This window comes from Symphalangus syndactylus, chromosome 13, assembly GCF_028878055.3.
Source record: "Symphalangus syndactylus isolate Jambi chromosome 13, NHGRI_mSymSyn1-v2.1_pri, whole genome shotgun sequence".
NCBI classification, from domain to species: Eukaryota; Metazoa; Chordata; class Mammalia; order Primates; family Hylobatidae; genus Symphalangus; species Symphalangus syndactylus.
Window position 1 is genome coordinate 46,476,979 of NC_072435.2, and position 23,187 is coordinate 46,500,165.

At 41.3% G+C, this 23,187-nt stretch overlaps 1 protein-coding gene across 9 annotated transcripts in view; it reads left to right on the top strand.

Annotated features, from left to right (window-relative positions):
- Positions 1 to 873: 873 nt before the first annotated feature.
- LOC129459400 (zinc finger protein 486) overlaps positions 874 to 23,187 on the top strand; it is a 28,424-nt gene continuing 6,110 nt past the window's right edge. For 2 of the 9 annotated variants that reach the window (XM_063616370.1, XM_055236122.2), the window contains exons 1-3: positions 874 to 1,050; positions 9,079 to 9,205; positions 10,701 to 10,796. In XM_063616370.1, the coding sequence (XP_063472440.1) occupies positions 1,021 to 1,050; positions 9,079 to 9,205; positions 10,701 to 10,796 (253 nt within the window). In that variant the 5' untranslated portion in view covers positions 874 to 1,020. Of the gene's footprint in view, positions 1,051 to 2,934; positions 3,054 to 7,497; positions 7,641 to 9,078; positions 9,206 to 10,700; positions 10,797 to 14,647; positions 14,739 to 23,187 lie in introns of those variants that run through there. The other 7 variants (XM_055236117.2, XM_063616371.1, XM_063616372.1 and 4 more) reach the window with 7 other exon arrangements.

Sequence of the window (23,187 nt, forward strand, 5' to 3'; positions counted from 1 at the left end):
CTTTTCCTCCACAAATTCCCCTGTCTTGATGAACGGGTTCTGTCTAGGCAAAACGCCTGTCTTTATGAATCAACTCTGTCTAGACAAAAGGCAAGCTAAACCCCTTGGGCTGTTACACAACCTCCGCCTCCTGGGTTCAAGCGATTCTCCTGCCTCAGCCTCCGGAGTAGCTGGGACTACAAGTGCGCACCAGCACACCCAGCTAATTTTTTGTATTTTCAGTAGAAATGGGGTTTCACCATGTTGGCCAGGCTGGTCTTGAACTCCTGACCTCAAGTTATCCGCCCACGTTGGCCTCCCAAAGTGCTGGAATTACAGGCGTGAGCCACTGTGCCTGGTCTAAATGATTTCTATTTCCTGTAACAATTTGAAATTACTTAAAGGTTGTTTCAAATTGAAAAAAAGAATGTAGATAAAATATAAAAAGTTAAAAAAATTACAAGAGATTATGAAATATATGTGTAAATCTTGAGAAGTCAAAAGTGACAAATCTGATTTATATACAAGGTTTTATTAAAATTAGCTTTAGTATTGATAATACACTATTACCAAAGTCAAAGTTGATTTTCTCTCGAACAAAAATTTTATGTATTATTAATATGAGAGCAAAATACTTCTGTTCACCATTTGAATACATGCAAAAAGAGAGACAGTAAAAAAGATACAGAATTTTCCTATGCTCTAGGGTGGGCCTGGCTCAGTTCAGGGAGGAAGCCCTGTCTGAAAAGGCTGCAGTTTAGGCTGTTACTCTTTCATCGCTCAGCCCAGCATCTGATCACATCTTCTGTCACTCAGGGGCTGAGTGGGCAGGGCCTTAAGCGTTATCCAATGAGAGACGCCGGGCTGGAAACCGTCCAATCAGGCAGGCAGGTGGAGCAAAGAGGACGGCTTCCGGGTTTGGCGCGGCCTTTGTCTCTCGCTGCATTTGGAGCTCTAGGTCTTCTCATCACTACTCTGTGTCCTAGAGGCCCACCCTCTGTGGCCCTGTGTCCTGTAGGTATTGGGAGATCCACAGCCAAGATGTCGGGACCCCCTGGAAGCCTAGAAATGGTGAGAGTGCCTGTTCGACATCCTGAGAGAGGGGAGGGACTGGTTGATGGGAAGTGGCTGTGGAGGGACTCAGGCCTCCCCGTAGTCAGCTCCACAATCTGAGTCCGGAATTCTCCTTACCCAGCTGGGTCCCCTCCAGCCATAAGATGGCGGCTGCGCTGACAGCCGGTCCCGGGGCGTCCTGTCTCTTCCCTGCGCAGTGACTGTGCCCTGGCCTGGCACCCTCTCTGGGCAGCAGCTCTGCACCCGCAGCTTCAGGTCTCTCCCAGATTGTGCGGGAACCACGAGAAGGTCGTCAGGGGAGAATCTTGACTCGGGGTGCGGGTTCACGATTCGGAAGAGCTTTGGTCCATGGGGTTCACAGTTTCTCTTTTCTCCTGTTAAAAATTTACGAAGCCGGGCGCGGTGGCTCACGCCTGTAATCCCAGCATTTTGGGAGGCGAAGGCGGGCGGATCACTTGAGGTAAAGGGTTGCTAGGACAACTAAGTTCCTCTTCAAAGACTCAACTTCCTGGTCAGAAGTTGTAAAAGTTGTAAATCAACCCTACCCCTTTTTCTCCCTTTTCCTTTTCTCGCAAATCGCGCGTTTATCCTATTTGGAAAAAGTTTGGGTCTAAGCTAACCGGGATCAGCTTAGATTGTGCGGTCTGACCCCAGCCAATAGGGGAAGGACACAAAAACAAAAACTACGTTGGGGTTAAAAACCCCTTCCTGGTCGGGCGCGGTGGCTCACGCCTGTAATCCCAGCATTTTGAGAGGCCTAGGCAGGAGGATCCTGTGGTCAGGAGTTCTAGATCATCCTGGCCAACACGGTGAAACCCCATCTCTACTAAAAATACAAAAATTAGCCAGGTATGGTGGCAGGAGCCTGTAATCCCAGCTACTTGGGAGGCTGAGGCACGAGAATTGGTTGAACCCAGGAGGCGGAGGTTGCAGTGAGCTGAGATCGCGCCATCGTACTTCAGTGTGCGCGACAGAGCAAGACTCCTTCCCAAAAAAAAAAAAAAAAAAAAGGGCCGGGCGCAGTGGCTCACGCCTGTAATCCCAGCACTTTGGGAGGTCGAGGCAGGCGGATCACCTGAGGTTGGGAGTTCGAGACCGGCCTGACTAACATGGAGAAACCCTGTCTCTATTAAAAATACAAAATTAGCTGGGCATGGTGGCGCATGCCTGTAATCCCAGCTACTCGGGAGGCCGAGGCAGGAGAGTTGCTTGAATCTGGGAGGAGGAGGTTGCGGTGAGCCGAGATCGCGCTATTGCACTCTGGCCTGGGCAACAAGAGAGAAACTCCGTCTCAAAAAAAAAAAAAAAAAAGTAAGACTCTTAAAATTTTCTTCCTTTATGTAAACACTGTGTTTGAGTAATTTCACTGGATTTTTCAAACAGTTTCAAAAACCAAGGGAGTAACACTGACATGGAAATTAAAGCTTGAACCTAGTGACTCCAAGCTAAGGCTAATATGAAGTCTGCAAAAAGAGGGAGTTAAAAAAAATTTTTTTTTTTTTTTGAGACAGTCTCGCTTTGTGGCCAAGGCTGGAGTGCAGTGGCGGGATCTCGGCCCACTGCAACCTCTGCCTCCCGGGTTCAAGTGATTCTCCTGCCTTAGTCTCCCTAGTAGCTGGGATTGCAGGCACATGCCACCATGCCCGGCTAATTTTTGTATTTTTTAGTAGAGACGGGGTTTCTCCATGTTGGCCAGGCTGGTTTCGAACTCCCGACTTCAGGTGATCTGCCTGCCTCGGCCTCCCAAAGTGCTGGGATTACAGGCATGAGCCACCACACCCAGCCAAAACGTTTCCTTTCTGTTCTATTATTGTGGAGTTTTTCTGGGGCTGTAAACATTTGTTCTTTTTTTTTTTGAGACGAAGTCTCTCTTGTCCCCCAGGCTGGAGTGTGATGGCATGATCTTGGCTGGCTGCAACCTCTGCCTCCTGGGTTCAAGCGATTCTCCTGCCTCGGCCCTCTGAGTAGCTGGAATTACAGGTGCCTCCCACCAAGCCCGGGTAATTTTTTTTGTAATTTTAGTAGAGATGGGGTTTTACCCTGTTGGCCAGGCTGGTCTAGAACCCCTGACCTCAGGTGATCCACCCGCCTAGGCCTCCCAAAGTCCTGGGATTGTAGACATGGGCCACCATGCCCAGTGAAGAAAATTTTTTTTTTTTTTTTTTTTTTTTTTGAGACAAAGTCTTGCTCTGTCACCCAGGCTGGAATGTGCTGTGGTGCCTTCTTGGCTCACTGCAAGCTCCACCTCCTGGGTTCATGCCATTCTCCTGCCTCAGCCTCCCGAATAGCTGGGAATACAGGCTCCCGCCACCACACCCGGCTAATTTTTTATATTTTTGGTAGAGATGGGGTTTCACTGTGTTAGCTAGGATGGTCTTGATCTCCTGACCTCATGATCTGCCTGTCTCGGCCTCCCAAAGTACTGGGATTACAGGTGCGAGCCACCGCGCCTGGCCAAAGAAAATTGTTCTTCTAATTATTGTTTCCAAACACTGTCTAGAATTACCAGACATGATACAAACCCATAAGGTGCCAACCAGAATTTACTCTAGCGAGGACTTTCCCTATCAGGCTTCCAGTCAGTTCACACTTGTGCAGCAAAGTGCATGCTGTCCCCTAAATATGCAGGCAGAATTGTGTCTGTTATCTATAGTCCTCTACAGTCACTTCTAGAGAGGCTAGATTAGATTTCTACAAATTTCATAGGGCAGCAATCAATCATTTTATCTCTTTCAATGACTCTTCTATCTTCAGACTTGAAACAGATTCAGAGACCATGGGGCCCACAAACCCAGTTAGAGTAACGTGTGTGCATTGAGTAGACTTGTTGACAAGAGAATCTCTACTTTCACATTCCTTCTCTTGCTAAAATGCTCACAAATGTGCAGGTAACGCCTGCTGCTCCTCCTGCCATTCAGGCCCTAAATCTACAGCTCTATATTTTGAATCCAAATCTTGAGATTTGGGAAATAAAAAACTTTTATCTAAATAATGCAGGTTCTTTTGGTTATCAAACTCAGAGATATGTTAAAATGAAAGTGCAGTTATGTCTTTCTCCCACTTTGAACTATGTATTCATCTATTGAAACTGTTCACTATTGGCACAAGTAACTATAAATTAAACTAATAATGCCACATTAGACACTATATCCCATACCCTAAAACATAATGATAGATATCCAATCAATAATCATGTTATTTATGTAAATAAACATAAACTTTTGACAAACAACTCTGCATCAGCCCACTTTCTGTCCCTGTCTTGTCTTTACATATCTTCCTGTAAATGCTACTAATTGAAGTGTAGATTCCAGGCAACTTGAATCTTTGCTCCCAGGTTATAACCCTTAAGCTTGACCCAAATAAACTGTCTACTTATATTCATGTTGTGTTACCTTTTTTTTTTAATGTAGACTTATTATTTAGGATGTGTTAGAGCAGCCTCTATGAGGAGATCTCTCTTTTGACTGTACTCCACTTGGTGTAACATGAAAGGATGGAGAGCCAAGTCGATCCTACCTAGAATCTGCAGATAAGGTCTGCCCTCTGCCTGGGATTTAAAAAAAAATGCCAGACTTTGGATAGAGAATGTACAGAAAATTAACAAAAGTCATTTTCTGTATTGTAAGTTGTCAAGATATCTTACAGCCTCCATTTGGGAGTGTGGCATTTTGAGATTTTTCACATCTTGTTCATTGACCTGCTACAGTTATGTGAGAGGCTCCAGGAGGAAATAGAATCTGATGGCAGAATCTGTTAGTGTAAATAAATATCTCAAGAGTGAGAGATCAGGCTGCAAAATATCCAGAGCCATGACCACAACTATATTTACCTGTAAAATGTGATACTGAAGTAGAGTGTTTTTGTTCTTTCTCTTATCCAAGAGCTAGCAAATCAGGACAGATGATCCAGATTCTGGAGCTCCACCAAGGCAGTTCTATTTTCTACTCAGAATCAGCCTGAGTCTCTCCAGCCTGGCTTAGGGCATTGAGCCATCAGCCCTGGTTCACTAGGAATTCCCTCACAATCACCTAGGTGTCTTTGAGGCATTTGAGGATGTCCAGAGCAGAATTGTGTTAGGCTGACAAGAGTGGTTAATTCTGCTTCTGTCTCAGTGTAAGAGAAGTGAGTCATCCTGTGTTTGTTCATGCCCTCATACAAGAGGTGTCTTTGGTTGGTACCCAGATCAGAGTTTCTCCAGTTTCCTGGTACTTGGATGATAAACAAGGAGGAGATCTGGAGACCCAAATAGATAAACTAGTAGCTTCCATTTCATATGGCCATTAAAAAATACATGAAGCAGCCATGGTTCCTACAACCCAGAGACTTTTAGTCTAGACCAACAACTGGATAAATAATTGAATTATGCAACATATGGTTGGCACAATACATAGATGTGTCCAAAACCTTGGGTTTTATTTAGGCCACTTTATGCTGTTATGACTTCTGAATTCTACATCTGAAGGGATATCTATGAACAGAATAATTGTTATTATAATTTTTTTTTCTTTAGTCAGAATCTCACTGTGTTACCCAGGCATGAGTGCAGTGACACGATCTCAGCTCACCGCAATTTCTGCCACTTGGGTTCAAGCGATTCTCCTGCCTCAGCCTCCAAAGTAGCTGGGATTGCTGGCCCCAGCCACTGTGCCCAGCTATTTTTTGTATTTTTAGTAGAGGCAAGGTTTCACCATCTTGGTCAGGCTGGTCTTGAACTCCTGACCTCGTGATCCACCCACCTTGGCCTCACAAAAAGTTGGGATTACAGGTGTAAGGCAGTGCACCCAGCTGTAAAATTTCTACTTTTTTTTTTTTTTACCTTCTAAAGTGTACATTTTGATTTACTAATAATATTACCCTAGAAAACCTTAAGGGATTTGTTTAAATTGTGTATTAATATATAGTGTAAAGTTGACAGGGCAGTGGCTAGAAAATATTAAAATTATAGGAACTCTGGGATTTAAGTTTCTTTTAGGTAAGCTTAGAAAAAAACAAAACTGGAAGTACCCCAGTGACATAGAGAACAGAATTCTACATAAGGTCTTCACACTGCCTGAGACCTGATCAGATTCATGCTTTTTGGAGGCTTTATTTAGGTCTGACCCTACCCTGGAGTCTTGCCTTACAGAACTGATTAGTAGAGATCAGAGTTTTGGCTGGTGAATCCTGCTGCCTTTCTAGAGCTGCTGCTCACAATTTCCTGAATCCCAAAAGCAGATGAAAGGGAAAAATAAAGTACGTATTTTAGGGTCTTAGTTTTTAAATTTTCTGTTAAAACCAGTGTTTGCAGAGACATTCTATTTAGCAATTTGTTTTCTATTCGTGCAGATCCAGTAGTTGCTCCACAAGTCACAGAAAAGTAAATATAAACAATAAAATTTTCTCTAAATTACATTAAACTCTTCCTTTCTATCTCTTTCATCTGTCTATATTTCGCTTTTATTCTTTATGGTGTTTAAAAAAATTGATGACAGAGAAACAGAAGAAGAAATAAAAATGCTGCACACTTTACCTAAATCCTAAAGTTTATTAAACCCTTAGTACCAGCTTTCAGGGTGTTATGAGAAGTAAATCACAGAATGTGTTATGCCCAGCACAGTGCTCTGTATCATTCTCTTGAGCACATAGTACCTGCTTAATAAACATTGCATTAGTACATGTTGTTTTTTAAATACAGACTTATTCTGACATTGCTGCCTTCAGTTTCCTCTGTAAACTTTAGAGAGCCAGCAAAGCATATAAAACTTTAGGGTAGAGATGCCTTCTCCTTATTTGTATCGGAAGTATTTGGTTGTGACAAGAGTGCTAAGTGTAAGGGACCCTGTGCTGTGCCTGTTTTCTCTAACTAATGCTAATAATGAGCCAAGAGAAAGCAACTTCAGCATTGACAGGGGACTTGTTTAAAACACCCATTCATGGATACTTTTCAAGCCTCCAGAATCACATTACATAAAGTGGAGCCAAAATTACCAAGTGATTTATAAGCCTATTAAAGCTTGAGAGGCAATGCTTAGCTTAGTGATTATCAGCCCAGGCTTCTCATTAGGATCACATGGCCAATTTGCAGAAATCTCTTGTGCCCTCGCCACAGCTTCTGTTTATTGTTCTGGGTGGCAGCATCCATGTTGTTTTAATGAAGGGCCTCATGTGACTCTAAGGTGAGGCCAGAATCAAGTATGAGGGCTTCAGAATACAATCATGAGAGTTAAGTTCCACCTTTGCGCTAAAGGGTGGTCACGGGGCCTGTTCTGTTTGGGTTTGGTACAGACAGATAAGTGTGGTGCATATTTCCATTACTGGAAATTGCTGGTGTCTGTGGCAGGGAGGGCACCTGAGGACAGGAAATGAGAAACATTGCTATCTTCGTGGAGCAGTTCATTGTTCACTGAATCTCTTCTGTTTCAAAGGACACAAATTGATGGGCTTTTTCTGTCATTTTGCCAGTTGATGTCATGCCAGCAGGTAATCATGTGCTGCTGATACCTTTAAAGGCATGCTCTCAAGATGCAGGTGTAATTTTTCCAGAGAATCTCATCTGAGAAGGAATTCCAGAGGAGAAGGAGGAAAAAAAAATGGCTCCTCTTAAGGTAAACGTGTCTCAGATGAAGAGCTGTGTCCACTCTGCCTCCTGGACTCCCATGAGTTTAGTACTCACAAACCTTCACTTCTCTACTTGTGTTTTCCCTCCCTGAGTTTGGTTTAACTACTTAAAATTCTTATGATAGTCAAGGGTCTCTGAAAAATACTTCTTTCCTATATCCCAGAGTTTTCTCTGCGTTTTCTATGTCATAGCTTCTTATATGCCATGCAGAATTCTCAGTAAGATTTTATAATCTGCAATATTAAAAATGTTCCCTTTGTGGCTGTTGAACATGGAAAGATGTGGATACTCAAGATTTCTGTTGGGGAAAATTGTGGTCCTTAGTATAGATGGAGAACATGTAATGTTGAGGCTTCATCTGTATGTTCCATTAGCTGTATGCAGAACAGGATTAAGAAAATGCTTTTTTACATGGAATGGCATTTATTATCTAGAAAGTTCTGAAAAAAATTATTAGGAGATACCTGCTCTCTTGGGTGCTAAATGAAGCCTACTTAAAATTACTACTAAAAGTTACAGAACAGGAGTTATCGAAAACTTTGAAGTTAGCATAAAACATGTTTCTTTGTGGTTAAATTCAGATTTTATTTACTTTCTTTGGGAGGAATATTTCAACAGTGATGCTGTTTTCTTCTGTGTGCATTAGCACATCATAAAAATTTGTCCTAGTGCAGTTAATGGTTAATGATTCAGTTGGTGAAATAGCTCTCTGACAGATTTTTTTCACTATAGAGATAATTATTTTTCTATTCATTATTAATTATGTTCATGCAGCTGATATGCATAAACCATCACATTAAATCTGGCAGCTCTCTTTTTTAAAAATATTTTTCTTTGGAAAATGAAGGCTCTTATCTTTGTTTACAGGCTAGAAAATCTGAAAAAAAACATAGGCTCTTGCACTTACTGCATGTTTGACAAAATATCGTTTTTGGGACAAGAACATTAACATTATTGGTGAGCTTGTTAGAAATTCAAAAAATCAGACTTTATGCCAGATCTTCTGGAAAAAAAAAAATCCTTCATAAGAAGGTCATCAGCTTATTGTACATGTTAAAATTTGAGAGATGCCTTCTAACTCAACATGTCTTTTCTGTCTGAAAGATATTCATAACTGATTCTGTATGATATAAATATAGCACTCAAAAATGTACATGTTCATGTTCATGCCCTTAATTTTATACTTTGTTATCTAGAAAAATATCATTATATGAATTAATGTTGTGGATCTTAGGCTGCTCTTTTTTCTCAGAGATAGAGAATACATTAGAAAATATTTCTGTGTTGAAAATTATTTTATTGGATAATTTTAGTCAATCCTATAAGTAAGAACCAGTTCTCTTTACTCTCTCATTTCACCTTAAATTAAAAATTCCACCAATTTGGCAACTTGGTAAAAATGTGTGTGTTTGTGTGTTTTTCAGGAACCATTGCAATTTAGAGATGTGGCTGTAGAATTCTCTCTGGAGGAGTGGCATTGCCTGGACACTGCACAGCAAAATTTATATAGGGATGTGATGTTAGAGAACTACAGACACCTGGTCTTCCTTGGTGAGGATAACTTAAATACATAATTCATAAAAAAAACCCGAAAGTTTTATTTCTCTTTTTTGTGGAATGATTTTAGTAATTTATCCTTTGCATAAAGAGTTTCAGATGCCCTTTTTCCAGAAAATCTTCAGAATTTGTGTATTTAGAAAAGAATTTCTTCAAGATGTTCCATCTTAATCCAAACTTTCCACGTTGCTGAGTTGAGCTTTATTCTTCACTCTAAATTAGTGGTAATTTCAGAAATTTAGTGGCATAAAATAGTGTTGCCCCCACCTGAAAATCTCATTGCCACCACCAGTTTTTGATTCAGTAGTACCAGGTAGTAAATTTAAAAAGCCTACATGCAGGGCCGGGCGCAGTGGCTCATACCTGTAATTCCAGCACTTTGGGAGGCTGAGATGGGCAGATCACCTGAGGTTGGGAGTTTGAGACCTGCCTGACAAACATGGAGAAACCCCATCTATACTAAAAATACAAAATTAGTCGGTCATGGTGGGGTAGTCCTGTAATCCCAGCTACTCCGGAGGCTGAGGCAGGAGATTCCCCTGAACCCAGGAGGCAGAGGTTTTGGTGAGCTGAGATCGAGCCATTGCACTCTAGCCTGGGCAAGAAGAGCAAATACTGCTCTAATTTTGATAGGAAGTTTATTGAATCTATAGATCACTTTGGATAATGTGGCAATTTAAAAATCTATTTGGATCTCCTCTTTTTTTCATAGTGTTTTTATTGTAAAGATTTTTTACCTTCTTAGTAATTTTTTAAAGAAATTTATTATTTAATGGTATAGTAAATAAGATTTTTTTCTTTCCCTATTTTATCAGATAGCTTAAGTGTTTGAGACCATACACATACTTGTGTGTTAATTTTATGTTTTGCTAATTTACTGAGTGTATTTTTCAGTTTAGAAAGGTTTTAAGGTACTGTTTATGTTTTTTTTTTCTTTTTTTGAGATGGAGTCTCACTCTGTTGCCTAGGCTGGAGTGCAATGGCATGATCTCAGCTCACTGCAACCTCTGCCTCCTGGGTTCAACCAATTCTCCTGTCTCAGCCTCCTGAGTAGCTGGGACTACAGGCACGTGCCGCCGCACGTGGCTTTTTGTATTTTAGTAGAGATGGGGTTTCACCATGTTGGCCAGGCTGGTCTCGAACTCCTGACCTCGTGATCCACCCATCTTGGCCTCCCAGAGTGCTAGGATTAGAGGCATGAGCCACTGCAACCGGCCCTATTTATGGTTTTTAAAGTACTGCTTATGGTTTTTTAAATATAAGATTGTATGATCTATAAACAGCAACTTTTTAATTATTTTACTCCATCTCCAAAAAAAGAAACCTTAAAGTTGAAAATATTTTCTAAATATTTAGAAATTTGTTATGAATTAGTATTTTGGTATTAATTTATGAGAATATTTTATTACATTCTTTCTGCTGAGTACATTACTAGCTTGTAATTGAGGAATATAAGCAAGATTCATGCTATTTATTTTTAATGAAACAGGTATTGTTGTCTCTAAGCCAGACCTGATCACCTGTCTGGAGCAAGGAAAAAAACCTCTGACTATGAAGAGACATGAGATGATTGCCAACCCCCCAGGTAGGTGCGAATGAAAATGAACACAACAGACAACGCAGATAAGAGGTCCCAAGGTCAAAAAGAAAGCCAGTCCTTAAAATGTGATCTGGGAAGCTGTGTTCCAAAGGAAATAATTCCTGGGCAGCTGTTTTTATTTATTTATTTATTTAATTTTTCTCTCACAAAGGGACATCTTCTGTCTCATGCTCTTAAATTCTCTAAGGATTCTACTATTCTTTCGGTGAGCTTCCTTCAAGTTCACAGTTAGAGCCAAATTCCTCTTTATGGCTTATAAGAGATTGCACAATCTGGCTGTTTTTCCATTGTCCTGGGGACACATGAATATCTGCATGATTTTGAGAAACTAAAACTGTTTTTTAAGTTGTCTTTTTGTATCAGATCTGAAATGTGTGAGAGTACTAGTTTTTGTTGCATTTTTTATTCATTTTTTTCTGCACAGTCCATTCTGTTTTTATTACTATATAGGCTTGAAATACAGTTTCAAATTATAAGTATGGTATCCTTCTGCTTTGATCTTCTTCCTCAAGATTGCTTTGGCTATCAGTTATTTTAGTATCATGTAACTTTTAGAAATGTATTTTCCATTACCATGAAAAAAATACCACTGCAATTTTGATAGGAAGTTTATTGAATCTATAGATCACTCTGGATAATATGGCAATTTTAAAATTTATTTGGATCTTCTCTAATATTTTCATAGTTTTTTTTGTTTTTTGTTTTTGAGATGGAGTCTTGCTCTGTTGCCCAGGCTGAAGTGCAGTGCATGATCTTGGCTCACTGCAAACTCTGCCTCCTGGGTTCAAGCAATTCTCTGCCTCAGCCTCCTGAGTAGCTGAGATTACAGGTGCATACCTCTATGCCTGGCTAATTTTTTTTTTTTTTTTTTTTTTTTGAGACGGAGTCTTTCTCTGTTGCCCAGGCTGGAGTGCAGTGGCGCAATCTCGGCTCACTGCAAGCTCCGCCTCCCGGGTTCACGCCATTCTCCTGCCTCAGCCTCCCGAGTAGCTGGGACTACAGGCACCCACCAACACGCCCGGCTAATTTTTTTTTTTGTATTTTTAGTAGAGATGGGGTTTCACCATGTTGGCCAGACTGGTCTTGAACTCCTGACCTCGTGATCCACCCACCTCAGCCTCCCAAACTGCTGGGATTACAGGCGTGAGCCACCCTGCCCGGCCCGTAGTTTTTTTATTGTAAAGATTTTTTGCCGGGCACAGTGGCTCACGCTTGTAATCCCAGCACTTTGGGAGGCCGAGGCGGGCAGATCATGAGGTCAGGAGATCGAGACCATGGTGAAACCCCGTCTCTACTAAAAATACAAAAAATTAGCCGGGCGTGGTGGCGGGCACCTGTAGTCCCAGCTACTCGGAGAGGCTGAGGCAGGAGAATGGCGTGAACCCGGGAGGCGGAGCTTGCAGTGAGCTGAGATTGCGCCACTGCACTCCAGCCTGGGCGACAGAGTGAGACTCTGTCTCAAAAAAAAAAAAAAAGATTTTTTACCTCCTTTTTTTTTTCTAAGAAGTTTATTACTTAATGCTGTGGTAAATAAGATTTTTTTCTTCCTCTATTTTATCAGATAGTTTGTTTTAAGTGTATGAGACCATACATATACTTGTATGTTAATTTTCTATTTTGCTAATTTACTGGGTGTACTTATCACTTTAGACAGGTTTTAATGTACTATTTATTGATTTTTAAATATAAGATTGTACGATCTACAAACAGCAACTTTTTACTTATTTTTCTTTAATTTCAATGGTTTTTTTTATTTCTTTGACTAATTTTTCTGCCACATGCTTCCAGTGCTACATTAAAATAGAAGCATTGACAATGGGCACAATATAGTTTTGTATTGGTGCCTAAATTTGATGGAGCAAACACCTCTTCAAGTTTGGTTTTTTTTTTTTTTTTTTTTTTTTTGAGACAGAGTCTCACTCTGTTGCCCAGGCTGGAGTGCAGTGGTGCAGTCTCAGCTCACTGCAACCTCCACCTCCCGGGTTCACGCCATTCTGCCTCAGCCTCCTGAGTAGCTGGGACTACAGGCGCCCACCACCATACCTGGCTAATTTTTTTGTATTTTTAGTAGAGACAGGGTTTCACCTTGTTAGCCAGGATGGCCTCGATCTCCTGACCTCGTAATCCACCCGCCTTGGCCTCCCAAAGTGCTGGGATTACAGGTGTGAGCCACCATGCCTGGCCTTCAAGTTTTTATAAACTGATTTTAGAAGGTAAAGATCTTTTGTTGGGCCCTTAGGGTGATGAGATGCCCTCTGAATTTGTAGTGGAGAGGGGGTATAGCTTGGTGACAAGGTTGCTGGGTCTGCACTAGGGTCCACCTTTAGTTGGCTTGTTACAGGGGCTTGGGTAGTTGTAATTCTCATTTTATTTTTGGACAGACTGCATATCCTTCAGGGCTTTGCTCAGTAGTTAAGACACTAGGGCATGTTTTTGTAGTCAGGTCTGCATATGGTGGGCCTTATATCTGGATATCGATGAGTATGGCTTTTATTGAGTATCAGAGAGCATTCCCTCAGATAACTGGGTGGGTTTCTATATAGGCAGAACTGGCCATAAACTATCTTGTTTAAGTGAGTAGTCATGGAGATAGTCTTTTTTTCACCATGTGTTTAATGATGAATATATATTTCCTTTTGTGAGAGAAATACTTGTTTGATTTGAAGGTAATTTTCAAAAAGATTTATAATTCTGGATTTTTTTCAGTTTTTCTTTAAAAAAATTGTTTTAAAAACACATAACATAAAATTTACCATCTTAATTCAAGTGCACATTTTCAGGGCCAGGCATGGTTGTGGCTCCCATCTGTAATCCCAGGATTTTGGGAGGCCAACACAAGAGGATCCCTGGAGCCCAAAATTTTGAGACCAGCCTGGGAAAGATATGGAGACCCCTCTTTATAAAAATAATTTAATAATTGCCAGGCATGGTGGTACGCAGCTGTGGTACCTACTACTTGGGAGATTGAGGAGGAGTCAAAGTTGTACCACTACACTCCAGCTTGAATGACAGAGTGAGACCCTGTCTCAAAAAAAAAAAAAAAAATGCTGTTCATTTCAGGCATGTTAAGTATATTCTCATTGTTATGTAAAAGACTTCTAGATACTTTACTTCTTGTAAAACTAAAACTCAATACCCATTAAATAACAACTGCTCATTTTACCCTCTCTCTCACCCTTGACAGGCAAACCTTCCACTTTTCTATTTTATGATTTGACCACTTAAGATATCCGTAATTTTGTTACTGGATTAATTCAAGTGACGTAATATTCTCAATGTTCATCTTAAAATGTGACAAGATTGTTCTTTTTAAGATGGAATAATATTCCATTGTATGTATATGTTACATATTTGATATGTTTATAAATCAAGAGACATCTGGGTTGCTTCAACCTTTTGGCTTTTGTGAATACTGGTGCAATAAACATGGATTTTCAAATATGTCTTCCAGGTCCTCTGTTGCTTTTCTTTTTTTCTAGAGATGGATTCTCTGTCACCCAGGCTGAAGTGCAGTGGTGCGATATCAGCTCACAGAAACCTCTGCCTCCTGGGTTAAAGCAATTCTGCTTCAGCCTCCCAAGTAGCTGGGATAACAGGCGCCCACCAACACACCTAGCTAATTTTTTGTATTTTTAGTAGAATGGGGCTTATTATGTTGGCCAGGCTGGTCTCAAACTCCTGACCTCAGGTAATCTGCCCACCTTGGCCTCCCAAAATGCTAGGATTACAGGCTTGAGCACCTGGGCCTGGCCTGTGTTATGTATTTTGTAAATAGATATAACAAGTGAGGAACATTTATAACATTTTTAAATAATGGCTGCATCTTTGTTTTCTAGAAACAAGCAACATGGGTTTCATTTTTATTGCAACACCAACAGATTGGGTGTTTTTAAAAAAATTTACAGTGGCCATTCTAATGGATATGAGGTGATTTTTTTTGTCATTGTGTTTTTTTTATTTCTCTCAGTAATTTTGTGCATTCTTTCTAATGCTTTTTCCCATTTGTGTAGTTTTTTGATGAAAATTTTTTTGGTTCATTTTTAAATTAAGTTATTCAACTTTATTGTTTAGTTTTAAGAGTTGTTTATTTATTTTGAATATTAACTTCACATGAAATTTGCAAATGTTTTCATCCATTTTCTAAGGGATGTTGCCACTTTTGAATTTTCTTTCGATGTACAGAAATTTTGATGTCTAGTGTATTTAAACTTTTCTTGTATTTGTTGCTTATGCATTTAATGTCATATCTAAGAAAATGGTGGCAAGACCAATGTCATGTCTTTTTCCTGTATTTTTTCTAATAGATTTATTATTTTCTTTATGTCTAAGTATTTTGTTTAAAATATATTTTTGTATCATTCAAGGAAATAACCCAACTTTATTTCATCAGTGTTGATATTCAGTTTTCAACATCATTTTTTGAAGATATTACTTTTCTCTATTTTGTACTTATAGCAACTTTTTGAAAGACCATTTGATCATATATAGAAGGGTTCATTTCTGAGCTCTTTAACTGTAGGTTGTATTGACATCTGTGAAGAATAAAATTTTTTGACCTCTGAGCAAGAATATGTTGAAGAGTGTGTTTTATATTCACATATTTTTGAATTTGCCAGTTTGCCTTTTGCTTTTAATTCCTAGTTTCATTCAGTTTTTGTTAGAAAACACACAGTGTATAATTTTAGTCTTTTAAAATTGATTTATTGTTGTTTTAAGACAAGATCTTACCAACACCGAGGCTGGAGTGCAGTGGCATAATTTTGGCTCACTATAGCCTCAGCCTCCTGGGCTGAAGTGATCCTTTCACCTCTGTTTTCTGAGTGGCTTGGACTACAGTCATGCACTACCATGTCTGGCTAATTGTGTGCTTGTTTGTAGTGTTAGGATCTCACCATGTTTCCCAGGCTGGTCTCAAACTTTTGGCCCCAATGGATACTCTTACCTTGGTCTCCCAAAGTGTTAGGATTATAGGCAAGAGCCACTGCACCCAGTCAGTACTTTTAAATTTAATAAAACTTGGTATGTGTCCTAACAGATTAAACCAGATGCAAATAAAAATATTGTGTATTATCTTGGTTTTGACTGGAGAGTTTTGCATGTGTCTGTGAAGCCTTGTTGGTCTATAATATGGTTTCCATGTTCATGTTCTCCAGACCTCATGCTGCAAAATAAATCTTCAATGTTGGATGTGGGAACTGGTGGGACATGTTTGTGTCATGGAGGCAAATTTCTCATGAATGGCATGGTACATCCTCTTGGTAACCAAAACTTTACACTCTATTAATTCAAATGAGAGCTGGTTTCATTAAAAGAACCTGGATCCTTCACCTCACACTTGCTCTGTTTCATTAACATATAGTATGTCCAATTACTCTTTACCTTCCACCATGATTGTAAATTTCCTGAGACCCTCACCAGAAGCAGATGCTTGCACACACTTCTTATAGTCTGTCAAACTGTGAGCCACATAAATTATTTTTCTTTAAAAATTATTCACTCAGCTGGGCACGGTGGCTCTGCCTGTAATCCCTGCACTTTGGGAGGCTGAGGCGGGCGGATCACGAGGTCAGGAGATCGATACCATCCTGGCTAACATGGAGAAACCCCGTCTCTACCAAAAATATAAAAAGCTGGGCATGGTGGTGGACACCTATAGTCCCAGCTACTGGGGAGGCTGAGGCAGGAGAGTGGTGTGAACCTGGGAGCCGGAGCTTGCAGTGAGCTGAGATCGCTGTACTGCACTCCAGCCTGGGCGACAGCGAGATTCCATCTCAAAAAAAAAAAAAGAAAAAATTATGCACTCGGCTGGGTGTGGTGGCTCACACTTGTAATCCCAGCACTTTGGGAGGCTGAGGTGGGTGGATCACGAGGTCAGGAGATCGAGACTATCCTGGCTAACACAGTGAAACCCCATCTCTATTAAAAATATAAAAAAATTAGCCGGGTGTGGTGGTGGGCGCCTGTAGTCCCAGCTACTTGGGAGGCTGAGGCAGGAGAATGGCGTGAACCTGGGAGGCGGAGCTTGCAGTGAGCTGAGATTGCATCACTGTACTCCAGCCTGGGTGACAGAGCAGGACTCTGTCTCAAAAAAAAAAAAAAAAGAAAGAAAAAGAAATTATGCAGTCTCAAGTATTCCTCTGTATGCAAAATAATATGGTCTATAATGTTGCATAAGTTGTCTCTTTCTCATTTTTTTCTCTGAATTTTCTATTTATTGTTGCGAATGGGGTCTTGATGTCTACAATTTTTATGTTGCTATGTATGTCTTGCTTCACTTTCGTCAATATTTGCTTTATATATTTTGGAGCCCTGATGTTATGTTTATATATACATATAGATAGATAAATAATATAGTTACAGATTCCTGTTAAATTAACTCACTTTACCATAATATAATATCATTCTTTGTCCAATGGTAGTACTTGACCTATAGCATATTATGTTTAATATAATTATGACCACCCCAATTGTGGTTACTATTTTTATGAAATACACATTTTTTTCCTTCTGTTAATTTCAGCCTATTTGACTCAATGCTACAATGAGTCTCTTGTAGGCAGCATACTGTATGCTTTTAAAGAAACCACTGAGGCATTCTATAGCTTTTCCTTCATATGCATTTATTTATTTATGTATTTATTTTGAGACAGAGTTTCACTTTTGTTGCCCAGGCTGGAGTGCAATGGTGTGAGCTCACTGCAACCTCCACCTCCCAAGTTCAAGTGATTCTCCTTTGTCAGCCTCCTAAGTAGCTGGGATTACAGGCACCTGTCACCATGCGCAGCTAATTTTTTTGTATTTTAGGTAGAGATGGGATTCCACCATGATGGCCAGGCTCATCTTAAACTCCTGACCTCAGGTGATCTGCCCGCCTCTGCCTCCAAAGTGCTGGGATTACAGGCATCAGCCAACACGCCCGGTCTCATTTAACTTTGAGATAGGGTCTCACTCTGTCAACCAGGCTGATTTGCATGATTCACTGCTGCCAGAACCTCCAAAACTCAGATGATCCTCTCATTTTAGCCTCTCAAACAGCTGGGTTACAAGTATTTGCCATCATAGCCATCTAGGTTTTATTTTTTGTAGAGACAGAGTTTTGCCATGTTGCCCAGGCTGGTCTTGAACTCAGGATCAAGTGATGAGCCTACCTTGGCCTTCCAAAGTCCTAAGATTACATTTGATTTTATTAAGTAATATAATTAATTTATATTTACAATGAATAAAGAAACAAAGTTGTCATTAGCAGTTAGATTGTTATTGTTTTATGTGTTTCTAGTAGTTATATTTTTCTCATCTCCTGTTTTACTTTCTTAATTTTCATTTTATTTTGTACTGGCATGCTTTCATTATCTTCTTTTGCATACTTTCTATAAATATTATCTTTGTAATCATCTTGAAAACTGGAGATTACATACATCTTGAAGTTAAAACAATATGTTTCAATCTCATAACTTCAATTGATTACAAAAACTGCCTCTATATTTTATGGTTTGTTATTGATATAAAAATTATTTTATATGGTGTATCTATTAACAGATTTATGCAGATTTACATAATGTTTCTTATATTTTATTTAAAAACTTAAAAGTTTTTATGTACCATCTTTTTTTTTTTTTGAAACTGAGTCTCACTCTATTGCCCATGATGGAGTGCAGTGGTGTAATCTTGGCTCACTGTAACCTCCACCAGGCACGGTGGCTCATGCCTGTGTTCTCAGTACTTTGGGAGGCCGAGGTGGGCGAATCAGAAGGTCAGGAGTTCGAGAGCAGCCTGGCCAACATGGTGAAACGCTGTCTCTACTAAAAAATACAAACATTATCCGGGCATGCTGGCAGGTGCCTATAATCCCAGCTCGTCAGGAGGCTGAAGCAGGAGAATCGCTTGAACCTAGAAGGCGGAAGTTGCAGTGAGCCAAGATCACAATGCTGTACTCCAGCCTGGGCAACAGAGCGACACTCCATCTCACAAAATTAAAAAAAAATATGTCTCCACCCACCGTCTGGGAAGTGAGGAGCGCCTCTGCCCGGCCACCCACCATGTGGGAAGTGAGGAGCGCCTCTGCCCGGCCACCCACCGTCTGGGAAGTGAGGAGCGCCTCTGCCCGGCCACCCACCGTCTGGGAAGTGAGGAGCGCCTCTGCCCGGCCGCCCCGTCTGGGAAGTGAGGAGCGCTTCTGCCCGGCCACCCATCGTCTGGGAAGTGAGGAGCGCCTCTGCCCGGCCGCCCCGTCTGGGAGGAAGTGAGGAGCGCCTCTGCCCGGCCGCCCTGTCCGGGAAGAAGTGAGGAGCGCCTCTGCCCGGCCGCCCCGTCCGGGAAGAAGTGAGGAGTGCCTCTGCCCGGCCGCCCCGTCCGGGAAGAAGTGAGGAGCGCCTCTGCCCGGCTGCCCCGTCTGGGAAGTGAGGAGCGCCTCTGCCCGGGCGCCCCGTCCGGGAAGAAATGAGGAGGGCCTCTGCCCGGGCGCCACATCCGGGAAGAAGTGAGGAGCGCCTCTGCCCGGCCGCCCCATCTGGGAGGTGAGGAGCGCCTCTGCCCGGCCACCCATCGTCTGGGAGGTGAGGAGCGCCTCTGCCCGGCCGCCCCGTCTGGGAAGAAGTGAGGAGCGCCTCTGCCCGGCCGCCCCGTCTGGGAAATGAGGAGCGTCTCTGCCCGGCCGCCCCGTCCGGGAAGAAGTGAGGAGCGCCTCTGCCCGGCCGCCCCGTCCGGGAAGAAGTGAGGAGCGCCTCTGCCCGGCCGCCCCGTCCGGGAAGAAGTGAGGAGCGCCTCTGCCTGGCCGCCCCGTCCGGGAAGAAGTGAGGAGCGCCTCTTCCCGGCCACCCATCGTCTGGGAGGTGAGGAGCGCCTCTGCCCGGCCACCCATCGTCTGGGAAGTGAGGAGCGCCTCTGCCCAGCTGCCCCATCTGGGAAGTGAGGAGTGCCTCTGCCCGGCCACCCATCGTATGGGAGGTGAGGAGCGCCTCTGCCTGGCCACCCATCGTCTGGGAAGTGAGGAGCGCCTCTGCCCGGCCACCCATCGTCTGGGAAGTGAGGAGCGCCTCTGCCCGGCCACCTATCGTCTGGGAAGAAGTGAGGAGCGTCTCTGCCTGGCCGCCCCGTCTGGGAAGTGAGGAGCTCCGCTGCCTGGCCGCCCAGTGTCTGGGTAGAAGTGAGGAGCTCCTCTGCCTGGCCGCTCCGTCTGGGAGGTCTACCACGGAGGCCAGAAGCAATGTGGGCGCTGGACGTGGTGGCTCACACCTGTGGTCCCGGCACTCTGGGGGGCGAGGCGGGTTGATCACTTCGGGCTAGGAGTTTGAGACCAGTCTGGCCAACTTGGCGAAGCATGAAGAGTACAACAGATAAACCAACCAACCAACTCAGTGACAACAAAACAGTTCTACCCTGGAGTCATACTCTAATTTTTTCTATTTTCTTCCCTTTCTGATCCTTTATCCCACTTTCTTTTTCTTCCTCTTCCTTCTCCCTCTTCTTTGTCAAATAGAAGATTGAGTTATTATCACTGATCCATATAAAGTCCCTCTCTCATTTATTTTAACTCCCACCCCCCATTTCTATTCCCCGAGTTCCCATGTGCAACCTTCCTAATATGTTTGATACGCATCTTTTTGTTTGTATGTATTTTTAGAGAATGTTTATTGTTTTTGTATGCAAAAATTAATAAAAAAAAAAATAAATAAATAAATAAAAAATATGTCTTTTGATTGGAAAGATGATTATATATATATTTAAATCATTTTCTGAAGTAGAAAAAGTTACTGTTATTTTTATTAAATGTTGTATTTGATTCTTGTATCTTCGTCACTCGTTTTCTTTTTTGTTTTTTTTTTATTTTTGTATTGATATGCTTTCAGTTTCTTTCTTATTTTATTTTGTGTATCTATACAGCTATTATCTTAGTGGTAACATGGGGGATTACATGAAACCTCTAAAAGACACAACAATATATTTGAATGTGGTAAAAAAATTAACCTCAGTTACATACTGAAATTCTTCATCATTACATTTGCCTTCAACTTTGTTATTGATTTTGCTAATTATATTTTTTATTTTTATATTTTTTTATTTTTTTGAGACGGAGTCTCGCTCTGTCGCCCACGCTGGAGTGCAGTGGCGCAATCTCGGCTCACTGCAAGCTCCGCCTCCCGGGTTCACGCCATTCTTCTACCTCAGCCTCTCCGAGTAGCTGGGACTACAGGCGCCCGCCACCACGCCCGGCTAATTTTTTTGTATTTTTAGTAGAGACGGGGTTTCACTGTTGTCTCGATCTCCTGACCTCGTGATCCGCCCGCCTCGGCCTCCCAAAGTGCTGGGATTACAAGCGTGAGCCACCGCGCCGGGCCTTTATGTTGTATATTTATTAACAGATGTTAACAATATTTCTATACTTTTATCTTTTAAATTTAGAGAGTAATTAAAAATGTTTTCTGTACCATTATGACAATGTTAAGTAAGAAATTCCATTTTTGTGTATTGGATATCTTTTCCAGAAAGTTACGTATTTTCATAGATTATCTGTTGTTTTCTTGCATTATGTTATTTTCAGTGGAAGAAACTCCTTTTAGCATCTTTGACGTGTATGGTTTATGCAGTGCCAATATACTTTCTCAGGATTTGGTTATTTTGGAAGCACTTGTTTTATTTGGTAGTACAATTTTCTGATGGCATTATTCCCATTTGACAGCTTTTTTAAAAAAATTATTATAACTTTAGCTATATCTCAGTTTTTTTCTGATGTGCAAGAATGTTTTAAATAAATTCACTGGTGCCAGTTGCGGTGGCTCATGCCTATAGTCCCAGCACTTTGGGAGACCAAGGTGGGCAGACCACCTGTGGTCAGAAGTTCGAGACCAGCCTGGCTAACATGGTGAAACCCTGTTTGTACTGAAAATACAAAAAATTAGCCAGGCATGGTGGCACACGCCTGTAATCCCAGCTACTCAGGAGGCTGAGGCAGGAGAATAGCTTGAACCCAGGAGGCAGAGGTTGCAGTGAGCCAAGATTGCATCATTGCACTCCAGCTTGGGCAACAAGAGTGAAACTCTGTCTAAAAAAAAAAATTCCCTGGTTATCTCATGAGACTGCTTATAAATGGAGCATCATTTTTATCTTGCAGCACCCAAAATTCTATTCTTATATGTGATTTTTGAAATTTTGCTTATATGTATGTTTGTTATAAATATATTTGTGTGTATCTAAGTTTGTTCAGCTTTTTCATATTTACATCATATTTTCTTTTAATAAATTTTTCAGTTTTTTGTATTTTTTATATCCACAATTTTTGTTTTTTTGGTATTTTAGTATTTCTTTTTATTCTCATTTTTCTGATCTTCAGTAGTTGGGTTTCTATTTTTTTCTTATACAGAGTCTTTTTCTGTCACTGAGGCTGGAGTGCAGTGCTGTGATCTCAGCCAGGCTGATCTTGAACTGCTGACCTCAAATTATCCACCCACCTCAGCCTCCTAAAGTGCTGGGTTTACAGGCATCAGCCACCACACCTGGCCTTTTTAATTTTATTTTTGAGACAGTGTTGCTCTGTTGCCCACGCTGCAGTACAGTGGTACAATCTCCACTCACTGCAACCTTTCCCACCCGGATTCAAGCAATTCTCCTGTGTCAGCCTTACAAGTAGCTGGGATTACAGGCACGTGCTACCATGCCCAGCTAATTTTTGTATTTTTAGTAGATACAGCATTTCACCATGTTGGCCAGGCTGGTCTCAAACATCTGACCTCCTGTGATTTTCCCACCTTGATCTTCCAGTGTGTTGGGATTACAGAAATGAGCCACTAACACTGGGCTGTTCAATTCATCTGGAATTTTAAAAATTACTTTATATACTTTTTATGGTTGCTTTTGAAAATTTTATAATTTTTTCGGTGGGGCCATGTTCTAATATTTGGTATACATTATAATCTTTGATAGAGATTTGGAAATTAACAAAAAGCTACCTGTTACAATCTTTATAATATAGCTTTGTCCTGGCATAGTCTGAAATCAATTGTCTTGGCTAGAGATTCTGGGAATGTCTCAAACATGTTTTTAGGATGTGTCTTGTGTAAAATTTTGTGTCTATTATTTGGTTAAATCAGCTTATTCGTATTTCTTCTTAATAGTCAGTAATCACTTGCTACAGCCATTCCCTGTTTGGGTTACTGCAGTTTCTCTGCTTCTCTATAATTTAGACTTAGCAAACTCAAACTGTCATTCCAACGTACATCACCATTTTTTTCAGCATTTTATGTCATGGGACACATTATCTGGTGTCTAAAAAAGCCCCCAGAATACAGAAATAAAGATGTATGTGCCAATGTTTCTTGTTTTTTAAAAAAGAAACTAGGAGTTGGCAATTTACATTTTTGTGTGTATGTGTGAAACAGAGTCT